The sequence below is a fragment of the Girardinichthys multiradiatus genome, chromosome 19 (genome assembly GCF_021462225.1).
Source record: "Girardinichthys multiradiatus isolate DD_20200921_A chromosome 19, DD_fGirMul_XY1, whole genome shotgun sequence".
Lineage (NCBI taxonomy): Eukaryota > Metazoa > Chordata > Actinopteri > Cyprinodontiformes > Goodeidae > Girardinichthys > Girardinichthys multiradiatus.
The window spans coordinates 7,128,172-7,140,919 of NC_061811.1; the positions used below are offsets into that span (position 1 = coordinate 7,128,172).

Below are 12,748 nucleotides of genomic sequence, written 5' to 3' on the forward strand. Positions count from 1 at the left end.
AATATATCTATATAATGATTGAGTTTCACTTTTTCAAATAAATTACAAAAAAAAACAACCTTTTGATGATGGGGTAATTTATTGAGATGTATTTGTGTGTAGCGGAGTTTCCTGCTGAACTTTCCAACCTTCAACTTGAGCCCAGTAAACCTTCGGACCTCATTTTTCACATCATGGCTGGAGCCACAAGCAAAGAAAAGGTTATAAAGCACAGCAGATTAGTTTTTCCACCAAACTGCCTTCTTTTCTTAAATCAGCTTTTATAAAAAGTCAAAAAAAAAAAAAAAAAAAAAGTCCTCTTTTTCTACGTTGCTCACATCTTCCACCTTTATTCACCTTTATGGCAGAGGGTAATTTCACAGTCAAGCCTTCATCTTTGGCATGATATATGTGGGAATACTTTAACCACTGTGCACAACGCTGTTAAGGCCAATTAAGACAACACAGATAATTAAACAACACTAGCAGAATAAAACTGAATAAATGTTCATAAGTAAAGAAATAGAGTTTGATTTCATTAACAATATGGGAATAAAAATATACAAAGTAAATCGCTAAAATTTAAAAGGTTGAAGAGGATAAAAAGAATAAGAAGCTGCACTGAACAGGTTCAATTAAATGTCATGACTTTTAGTTCTGCCTGGAAGGAAAAAACAGCAGCACATCTTAGCAGGGAGCATTTCATAAAAATATTCCAGTAAGGCGCACGTTCAGTGGTAGCTAGACCTTCTGTTTGTCACCAATGTGTCCTGAATCATCGCATCGGCATCTCTTCATTTGCAGACAGTAAGTGGAAATGTATCAACAGTGATATTTGCAGAGGACGTTCTCAGAACCAGGCTTTCAGGTGAAAATGGTCGAGGAGCAGAAATACACAACAAAAATGAAATAAACTGATTTACTTTAGTGCAAAGAGGCTAATAAAATGTAACATACAGGCTGCGAGTGTCATGGTAGTTGGCTGGAAATGAAATGTACGAGCTGCGCTGTATCAACATCTAGTGGCTGGCAGCAGCTGAAGACCAATTCTGTTCTGTCAGAGATCGTGCTGATACAACAGTTTTAGTTGTTATGTGTTGGCAAAAACCAGCAAAAAAAATAAGAGGAAAGAAATAAAAATTCATTTGATGGAGAGCGTTTCTTAAACTGCAAGCCTGGAAGGATTTCAGATTGGCTCTAAATAAAACAGATGTCTGCACCACTAACAGTAATCGCACTGTGAAGGAGACAAAATAGAATTAGGGAATTGCTTCGGCAAAGGGGAATCCCCACTCTGCATGTGCTGTGGTCGATAGAACAAATCTGTAATTTAATTGATGTTGTTCTCGCTGTTGTTCTGCATTATCCGGGAGTGCAATGAATAAAAAGAGACCAACGCTGTAACAACATATGGCACTTTGATAGGAATATGGCTTCTGAGAGTCATTTCTGCCTGTTAGTAGTAATGATTATAGAAATGAAAAATGAGTCAGAGAAAGACACTACTTTAGAATCCTTTCTCCAGAGAGGTGCTAACTGTGAGATATGTGCCATGAGTTTGAAGAGCAGCCCCCCGACTCCGAGCATACCAGCAAATAAAATGTTATGATATACAGCTGCTAGTAGCCTACATTTTCCAGAACTATTCTCTTATTTTCCTATTATTTTATTGTTTATAGTTCGTCTGTAAAAAATACTGAGATAAGAATTAGTCTTCCTGTGATAACTAAAGTGGTTCCAGTGCTTAACCAGGGCTGGCTCTGTAAAAGAACCAGTTTGCTTTTCCACCACCTGAGAGCCAGGTCCGATCCTCCCCGTGTTTGTATTGTATTGTGTTCGTCACTGTGATTGTGTTACTGTGGAAGCGTTGTGTTTCTACTGTTTTTATGTTTCAGCCATCAGAAACAAAACTAAACATGGTAATTACAACGTTTTAATTGGCTGCTGTTCCTCCTTAGATGGAGCAATTAGCCACTGATTAAAGCAGCCCTTTCCTCTGGTCCAGCAGCGAACTGGTGCTGTGTTGTTTCCATTTAGGTGTGGACAGGTATGAGATTTTCACCATTTCACAGCATTTACACTACAATACAAATACAAAAATGAACAGCAGGAGTTAGTTGCTCTTATTTTGCTCTATGTTTTTCAGATCTTGGGATATTTTGATACCAGTAACCAGTCTGCACCTGGTTCTGTAAGATGATACTGTGATGGCGTTCCCAATTGTAACTGAGTACAATCACTGTATACCGATAATGTGTACACGGCTGCACCTCTGAATGCAGTTGTTGTCATCAAGTTATTTTTCTCATAAGGAGTAAGTTTTATTATGTGAGCAGAGAAAGCTTTTGTCAACATCTGACTAAATGTAGTCATAGGTTCATAGAAAAAAACAAAACTTGTCATGAATTTTTAAACATCATCTTTTAGTTTCAACACAGCATATCCTGATAAACTGTTAGGTCTGTATTTCACCTCCACCACTCAGCATCTTAGTCATTAAAGTCTGTTGCAGGTGTGGGAATCATGGTGAGGGAAGGTCCATTCACATTTCCAGATATATCCCACTACACCTGCATGCAAGACAGACTACATGAATCTACATAATACTGCACACAAGCAGGTCTTTGTGACAGCAGTGTTACATTTATTAACAGTGATTCAATATATTGTGCAGCTCTTATAAAAAAGTTGATATTATTCCGCATTTTTTCATAAAAAGTACCATAATTGTTATTAAAAATCCAAATAGACTTTGATTTGCTATAACGGCAACTCCAAGCACAGCATCGCAGAGTTGAACAGTAAATTCTCATTATTTTTTATAAAATAGATAAATGAGGTGAACCATTAGTGCTTGGTGAATACAGACCTGAACAGTATCTGCGATTAAAACTGAATGATTGCAGCCAAAAAACAAATAAATACAAGAATTTTAAAATAAATCACAAACTAATTTTAACAGGACTCCTCCAGAAGATGTAGGTTGTACAAACTGTGATTTCATGTGTAATAAGACACTAAATAATAATATGTAATCATCTCTGCAAGTTTTCAACATTTAAAATCTCTGGCCTGGTCAAGGTGAGAAAAGTGATTCATACAGTTCAATTATTTCTCATATTTTTCTTTTTTATTTGCATCCCCGTTTTGACTATTGTGCTTTATGTAACACAGCTTCTTCATTTCCCCCTGCTTGCCTGACTCTCCCACTGCAGAGCTCCAGTGGGCCGGCTCCCTGTCAGGCAGTGCGGCCCAAGGGGGAGTAACCCGCTGAATTATTGAAGGCATAAAAATGCTGCCACTAATGGATCCTGAATAAACACATGGGCTTAGCTGCTGCCGTGGCATCCTCCGCTGCCACAGGGCATCAGGCTGAATCTACTGAGGTTGAGGATGCAGTGACTGGAAGCTACTTCTGCGGCTTTGATTGTGGCTGAGCCACAGCTATGACACAGACACACGTGGTCCATCCAGAGCTGTTGGGGCCCTGCAAGCAAATCTTTTAAGCTATTATTCTGAGTTATGGATGTAAATGCAGGGGGACAACAGAGGTCCTTTCCATATGAACTTTTCTAACAGCTTAAAGGCACTTTAATGCTACAAAGCTCTATTTTATGGAATATTCTGAGGGATGGAAGAAGGAAGCAAGGCAATGATTTCATAAGGATAAAAAAAAACGGAGATGTACCAATTAGCCAGAGATCAGAATCAACCTCTGATTGGCTCTAAATGCAGATTTTCAAGCCAGGAAAACTTTATTTTCTAGTCATCAAATACCTCAAAACTAAGAACTCCCACTTTTTTGTCTATCTTTAAACCCATCCTTTAGCTGCATGTACTTCAGCCAAAAAAAAAGGGTATGAGTTGATGTATTAGTGTAGATTATCTTCAATTTCTGTAGGAACTACTACTTCTATAAAAGAACCATCATGACATTGTTTTTCTGTTGAAAGTCTGAATGAGTGAAAATCAGAATCAGCAGGTCAGACCTTAAAGAAAACTGGGAATCAGGAAGGAAGAACCTGATTAGTGCATCACTTGTGAAACAGTAAGAGGTGCAGATTATAATAGAAATTTATAAATTGTACTAAAACTGCAAAAAAAAAACAACAATATTCAAGAGGATAAAATAGTTAAGATTTTCATCCTCTGATTTTATTATATTTCACTAAGAAAACTGCCTTTTGAGTGTTTCTCTTTGTTAACCGTTTCAATATATTGTCCTTTCTGTCAGCAGAATACATGAAAAGCCTGCAGCAGTTGCAACTGTAGCATCAGACACACAAAAATACATAAACTGGCATGCATCATTAACCTTTAGAAGAGAGGGAGATTAGGAACAAAATCATAGATTTTTTGCAATGAACTAAGACTAATGTCTGAAAAATGTGTCTGAGGATGTGTCTGGTTCCCCATCTCATTTAACCATTTCTGGATCAATTTCAAGAGGAAGAAAAAAAAAAAATAAACATTGCAGGGTGTCTTTGTCCCGTTCTGCTATAAAACACACATTACGAAGGGAAGGAAAGAAGGGAGGAATAAACATCCAAATGGAAGAAGCAGAAAGAAGAAAAGGGATGAAAATGCTGTCCCTGCAGCACGGTGGCATTTCTAAGATTATGTTAAGATTACTCAACTGAAAATCTGTGTCGCTCTGTGTGTTCATCTGTTTGGGCACTGTCAAGTTTTCATGATGCATCATACACTCTGTGGGGGAGGGCGCGTGCAGAAAAGGTGCCTGGCAGTCCAAAAAGTGCTCTAAAAAATTTGAATGAACTGTGATATAGCACCCCTGTCTGGCAAAGCAGAGCAACTAGGGGGTGTGGCAACAGGAAATCAAGCATGATGAAGACTCAGTCTACAGGTGCATCTCTATAAGTCCATAAAATAATCATTTATTTTAGTAAGTCAGTTCAAAAAGTTCAATTAAAATATTATATCCATTCATTAGACATGGAGTAATACATTTATCTTCTTTTTTAGATGTTTATCCATTACAGCTACTGAAATCCTGAAACTCAGAATATAACATAAGACCAATAAAAAATGTAGAGAATACAGAAACGTTATGTTGTGGTCAACAGCATCAGGGGAACGCTGCTGTTGTCCAGCAGACATCTGTTGAAACCCTGTTGAGAGACCAAGCCAAAAAATATCACTGCTAAGGCGGCTGGCTGTTCACAGAGTGATGTATCCAAGCATCTTAATAGAAGGTTTAGTGGAAGAAAAAAGTGTGGTAGAAAAAGGAGGGTAGCTCTCCCTCATTTACTATTCATTTTTTATTCAGAACTGACTTTTGGGTTTTCATTAGCTGTAAGCTATTAAAATGAATGGAAATAAACACTTGAAAGATATATCACTGTGTGTAATGGATCTACATTACACATGAGTATGAGAGTCACAGAGAACTGAATTACTAAAATAAAGGACCTTTTTGATTATATTCCGAATTACTGAGATGTACCTGTACAGAACTCCCATAAGAATCTGCTTGTAGGTACTAATAATCTGAACACTGCAAAGGTTCACATGATTGTAGTGTGATACAGTAACATAACATGGTCTGATTTCAATTTTTCCAATGGTCTTAATTTTATTAAGCACTTGGTTTTCCTAGAATGAGGAAAAGGGGCTTTGCAGATCCTCACACATTTTTATGTGTTTACACGGCATAAGGTTATTTTTATGTTTCCAATCCCAGCGCAGAGGCTCTAGATATAGACTGCCCCTGGCAGCAGCCATTACTACTGCCTCCTGCACTTTCCACTGCACAGCGTTTTGCAAACAGCGCTATCAGATGTCAGAAAGCCGCCAGCAGGCATTAACGGAGCGTGTGCCTGCCTCGTGTTTCTGGAAGCCCGGTGGGAAGTTCTTGTGTGACCAGCACACCACAAAACGTCATAATGTCATGTTACATTCCCAAAGAGATAATAAATCATAAGTCGAGTTCCAGTCTGTATTAAAAGCAAAACTAATTTTGGTATTAATTGTGTAGAAGAGGAATCTCAACTTACCTTCTTCTTGTCTCTCATGGAGCTCTTTCCTCGCACCATGATTTTGCATCCCGTCTCTGCTTCCAACTGTTTGGCAGTGAGTCCCCGGGGACCAAGGATTCTTCCCACAAAGTTATACTGTGAATACAGACAAAGAAATAAACTAGTGAATCTTCTAGAAACATACAAGGTGTGAAACCATGACTTACACCCATTTCTAAGTTTCTTTACTGCTAAACAGATCATAACATGATTCACATGAAAGTGTTTTTTTAAGTTAAAAATAAAATAACGTTTTATGTTACGTGTTTTTAGCAAAAATATTAACAGAAAACAGAAAATGATAATGATCCTGACAGCTTTTGTCACTCGGGAGAGCAACCATATTCCCAATGTTTTGTTCCAATCTTCTTCTAATTTAAAACTCCTCTACAGTTTATATTGTAGTTAACTTTAAACTATGCAACAGGAACAATTTGTATTTCTGTTTGCAAACAACAAACCCAGCCACTCGTGATGAATATCAGTGTTTTATGGTGCTTGGCTTCAAACACATCCATAAAATCACCAAACCTTAGCAGAGATATTAATTGAATTAATCAAATGCAGCATCTGTGGGGGTGGAGAGAGCAACACTCATCAAAACCATTTTTAGGGATCCTAAACAAGTTCTGGGTAGGGTTTTATAAACGTGCCTTAAATAAACTTACAGTTCTTTATAGACGGATTGGAGATTTTATCATTTTCCGACGCAGTTTGAACAAATACAAGTGAGGAGAATCAAAAACTCTGGGCTGTTGTTGTTCTTGTCCCTTTTTGCCTGCATCCCTGGCCAGCCTCCATCAGGGAGGACACACCCTGTGGCTAGAAAGATGCTGGTCGCCCTGCAGATAGTCCAAGTATGTGGACACTCGGGCTTTAAGCTTGTGTCTTTGTCACAAGGCAACTGTCTGTTTGATTAACTCTAATCAGAGAACGAGTGCAGAGGGTACATACTGCAGTGTGTGCCAACAGAGGGATGTGAGAACACCCGTCCTCGGAGGTCAGTACATGAGTCTGCTTCTGGCTTGTAGGTAAACACAAGCCCATCCTCAGAAAGCACAGAACCCAGCTGTCTGTCTGCACCACAGAACCCAGGCAAACCCAGGGGAGCCCCTCGCTCAGAGCTTCACAGTGGTTCTCCAACACAACAAACAGCTTCTAACCTGGAAACTCCAGCTGACAGTGACAGTACCACGGCTGCTGTTAACTCCCTGCACCGCTAGTCACTTTTCCTGTTTTCTTCCAAATGACCTGTTATAGAAAGGATTTTTAAAAATAATCTATAGCTTTATTTTTTGTGTGCAAACATGACAACATTTCCCACAACCCCAACGGCTGCAGAAATCTTCCTTCAGCTAAATCCCATAATATTCACAACAGTGAATACACTAAATAAATACTATGAATCACAAATGAAGCTCTGCACATCAAACAGACTGGGGGAGAAGGCCGATCGTTTTCAAATGAAAGTCGGACGACCGGGCTGGCTGTAAAAATCCTACAACGCTGCAGAGCACGTTCAGTGTCCTGCTCGTCACACAGCTCACAGTCACTAATATCTCCAAACAAGTGAAGGCAGAAAGTGTTCACAGGGACATAAATGTTGATGAGGATTGTACATGACAGACAGCAGCGGCCTGATGGAGGGAGGAAGAGAGACAAGGCCGGGTGAGTTGACCCTCTCCTGCTGAGGACAGGAGCTAAATATCTGAGGGCCAACACTGGCACCACGTTCTCGGTCTACAGGGTCTGCATGGAGAACGGTTGAGCTCCGTCTGTGTGGATCAAAGCGGCTGTGTGTGTGGAGTAAAGAGAGCAGGTGTTGGGCCTGGCAGAGCCATCCATTAGGAACATATGATTTCAACAGGCGCATTTTAGGACAATGTTTCAGCTTCAAGTATCCCGCCACAATGTGGAGATATATTAAACAGCACTGACTCAAATGTACGCTGATCAGGCATAACAGCTGATGTTTTAGATGCAGGAAAACTGGCAGAGAGATTCAAGAAAATCTGACGAGCGCCAAAATGTGATGGCTAGATGACTGGGTCAGAGCATCTCCAAAAACTGCAGCTCTTGTGGAGTGTTCAGGGTGAGCATCTGTTAAAACTGGTTAGAGTAAAGCACAGTGGTGAACCGGTGACAAGGCTCATTGATCCATGTTGGGAGTGAAAGACTGGCCTGTGTGGTCCGATCCGGAGGAAGCTTAAATTCTGAAGTAGTTAATGTTGGCTTAGATAGAAAGGTGTCAGAATACACAGTGCAACAGTTTGCTGCATGTGAACCTGCATAGGTGCTGACAAGTCACAGGGAAAACAGTGTTCCCTGATGGCTGTGGTCTCGTTCAGCCGGAAAACCGGGCCCTACCACAAACTAAAAATGTGTTATAAATGGTTTGAGGTGTTGATTTGGCCTCCAAATTCCCAAGTATCAGCTCATCTATACTAGCCTGAAACACTAAGATTAAAAACTACATATATTCTGAAGGCTTTGGATAATTAAAATAATACTCTTCATATTATTGAAAAGCTTAAATCTGAGCTAAATTATGACTTTTTGAATTTCTAAATTCTTTCTCGATGTTTTTTCAATTCCATTTATGGACAGAACCAGAACATTTGATTCACCTGGAACTTTGCTGGAGAAATTGTTCATCCCGCCTTTTTTATTTTGATCTCATTTTATACATTTTCTTAAGGTTTTCAACACGTTCTCATGATGTATATACACAAAACGTATGTGCTAACACACACACACACACACACACACACACACACACACACACACACACACACACCTGTATACAGGCAAAGCCCCCTTCAAAACAACCACTCAGTCTGACAACAAAGAGCCTTTGTATGGCCATAGTTATTACTACTCCACAGGCCGGTTATGTTGTGAGCGTGTGTGTGTGTGTGTGTGTATATGAAAGTACAGAATGAACTCTTTCAGACACCCTCGACACCCAGATTGGACGGTCGTAGAAGTTTCTGTGCAAAGATTTTAGGCTTGGCGTTTTTCTTTGGTGGATGTGAGTGAACAACGGAGAGACAGCAGCAGTTCCATGAACAATGGCCGCAGATGCAGAACAATTGTGTCTTTGAAGGCGTTTGTTTGTGGTGGTGGGGAGACAGGAAATGAGATCATTGAGGGCTCTGGCTGTGCACGCGGAAGGCTTATCGAAGAGCGGTGCGAGGCTGGCACCAGAATACCAATCAAGTATTAGCCAGTCAGGCTTATGGAAATAAGCCAGAGTTTATTCAGTGAGGCGCATCAAAGCAAAGCAAGGTGGAACCGTGTTACACCAGGTATCATCATCCTGCTCAATCTCTCAATTTCTCAACATCTTCTCTTACACTGAACTTATGATACCAATCATTTAACAGGGCACAGCTCTACAGTTCCTCGGGCTTTAGCCAAGTTTTAGGTGTTTAAAGTGGAAGAACAAACACTTTCTGAAATAACTTGCATAACCTACACACACATCCTCCTTTCTATATCCATACATAGCTCTTGGCGACTGCACCGGCTTCCCTTTCCTCTTTCACTTAGAGAACAGGATCTTGCCTTTCCTGATGCGCTTATCTCTCATCCACATGTAGTGTGTTGCTTTCTAACTGCACAAATCAATCTTTCTTTTACCACACACAACCCCTCTGGCCACCAACTACAGGGGTTGGACAATGAAACTGAAACATCTGGTTTTAGACCACAATAATTTATTAGTATGGTGTAGGGCCTCCTTTTGCGGCCAATACAGCGTCAATTCATCTTGGGAATGACATATACAAGTCCTGCACAGTGGTCAGAGGGATTTTAAGCCATTCTTCTTGCAGGATAGTGGCCAGGTCACTACGTGATACTGGTGGAGGAAAACGTTTCCTGACTCGCTCCTCCAAAACACCCCAAAATGGTTAAATAATATTTAGATCTGGTGACTGTGCAGGCCATGGGAGATGTTCAACTTCACTTTCATGTTCATCAAACCAATCTTTCACCAGTCTTGCTGTGTGTATTGGTGCATTGTCATCCTGATACACGGCACCGCCTTCAGGATACAATGTTTGAACCATTGGATGCACATGGTCCTCAAGAATGGTTCGGTAGTCCTTGGCAGTGACACGCCCATCTAGCACAAGAATTGGGCCAAGGGAATGCCATGATATGGCAGCCCAAACCATCACTGATCCACCCCCATGCTTCACTCTGGACATGCAACAGTCTGGGTGGTATGTTTCTTTGGGGCTTCTCCACACCGTAACTCTCCCGGATGTGGGGAAAACAGTAAAGGTGGACTCATCAGAGAACAATACATGTTTCACATTGTTCACAGCTCAAGATTTGCACTCCTTGCACCATTGAAACCAACGTTTGGCATTGGCATGAGTGACCAAAGGTTTGGCTATAGCAGCCCAGCCGTGTATATTGACCCTGTGGAGCTCCCGACGGACAGTTCTGGTGGAAACAGGAGAGTTGAGGTGCATATTTAATTCTGCCGTGATTTGGGCAGCCGTGGTTTTATGTTTTTTGGATACAATCCGGGTTAGCACCCAAACATCCCTTTCAGACAGCTTCCTCTTGCGTCCACAGTTAATCCTGTTGGATGTGGTTCATCCTTCTTGGTGGTATGCTGACATTACCCTGGATACCGTGGCTCTTGATACATCACAAAGACTTGCTGTCTTGGTCACAGATGCGCCAGCAAGACGTGCACCAACAATTCGTCCTCTTTTGAACTCTGGTATGTCACCCATAATGTTGTGTGCATTTCAATATTTTGAGCAAAACTGTGCTCTTACCCTGCTAATTGAACCTTCACACTCTGCTCTTACTGGTGCAATGTGCAATCAATGAAGACTGGCTACCAGGCCACACAGGAAACCTCCCCACACTAAAATAACAGGTGTTTCAGTTTCATTGTCCAACCCCTGTAGCTTCATCCCTTTAAATAACTCATCGTCAGGCTAAAATATTTACTTTCAGTTTGTTTACAGCTTCCCACAACCACAATCCTTTCTACTAGAAATGCAGGAAAGTCAGCTGGTGACCAGATTTAGTTGATTTTCATCTCAATCAAGCTGGATTGGTGATCAGCTGGATGAAAACTACAAATACAGAACTTTTTCAAAGAAAACTCAACGTTCTCAATTTTCAGCATCAGCGAAAACTTCAAAAATGAAGTCAGAGGAAGCACAAAAGGTGAAAAATAGCCATACAGGAAACTGTATTGTTGGCTGTTCATTCAGGCTGCTGCAGGGAGGTAGACCTTAGCAGCGACAGGAGGTCTTAAGCATAAGCATATTTAAGGGTAGCGTCTAATTCATCTACAGGGAGTACAGAGGTGTTGCAGTTAAAAATGTCAATTGTGCTAATCATGCAAAAAATAAAACTAAGATGTTAAAGACAGTTGAAGATGTCACCTTTGTTTTGTACATTACTGAAACCCTATTTAACTGCAGAGCTGCACTCTCTCTCTCACACACACAGTGTGATGTCACCTCTGACCAATCTAAACAACTGATAGATCACGGAAGGAAAAAATGAAGGCTCCTGAATAGTTACAATAACTAAAGGAATGATTTTCAGAAATGATTTACAGTAAATCAGGGCTGTTTCCCCTAGTATTGTATTCTTTAGGCAGTTTGAGAAATCATATTTTTATTCTGCTTTAAAAGTTTATAACAGTTATATTTTCCAATCTAGATATACATTCAGATCCAGATAGTTTAAAAAAGGTTTCTTTTTGTTATTTGTAGCCATTATAGAGAAATCTAAATTAGCTACAAATGTGTTTTAGTAGCAGTCAAAGCGAGGCAAACACACAAAAAACAGCAGCCATTTTACTTTAGATGTCTCATAAGGAACTGGAGTGATAAGGAAGTGAAAATTAAAGATTCAAGTAGTGACATATTCACCTCAAAGCCCTGTAGGTGTTTAATCTCTCCCCATTCAGCATACCTGCTGTGCTGCGGCTAATCTTTAGCTCTATTTGTGAATTCTGTTGGAGTCTATTTTAGGGTTACAGGCAGGGTGGAAACGTAAAAGACTGAGAATAAAGGGACTCATGCTCAGTTGAATTATTGTTTACTGAGAAAGGTAGAAAATCTGAAGAAAAAAAATAAATCTCATATTTATAATAGTAATAATTAAAACCCCTCGTTTTAATTAAAACACAAACTTTATTTTTATTACGCCTCCCTCCCTCCATCCTTACCCCAGTTGTTAGTCACATTACCATTAACCAAAAGGAATAAATCCTTGCCAATCATTTCCTTCCTTTAATTATTCAGAAGTGCCACTGTTGTATTGGTCTCAGGAATCCTCTATCAGTGGGATCTGGGATTATGAATGCTGTATCCGATACTGCAGATAAAAGCTGACACTGTGTCCCCAGTGACACTTCTGATCCCTGTGTGGTCGACCTGTTTCCTTCGTCCTTCCTCCTCGTTTTCCACATCTCTGCCTCTCGGCTTAATGATGCACAGACAGGCAGGGTGAGGAAGAACTGCTCCCTTACAGTATCAAAGCTCCGGTATGCCAGCTGTTGTTAGACGGGTACCCATTACTGCTCTGAAAGCTCGTACTATTGTCATTTATCAAGTTAACTGAACTAAAAAACGAAATTTTCCTTGTTTAAGTTATTATTTTAATTACTTATCGAATAGGCAACAAGAAAGCCATCAGTTCATTAAATATGGTCCGCATCCATAATTGCTGGATAGCTGCAGTTATTA

The 12,748-nt window shown here is 40.2% G+C and overlaps 1 protein-coding gene across 7 annotated transcripts in view; it reads right to left on the reverse strand.

The window, feature by feature from the left end:
- The window catches only part of qkia (QKI, KH domain containing, RNA binding a), a 96,158-nt gene that overhangs the window by 46,087 nt on the left and 37,323 nt on the right, over positions 1–12,748 (reverse strand). For all 7 annotated transcript variants that reach the window (XM_047345825.1, XM_047345829.1, XM_047345827.1 and 4 more), the window contains exon 3: positions 5,994–6,110. In XM_047345825.1, coding sequence (XP_047201781.1) covers positions 5,994–6,110 — 117 coding nt within the window. The remainder of the gene's footprint in view (positions 1–5,993; positions 6,111–12,748) is intronic.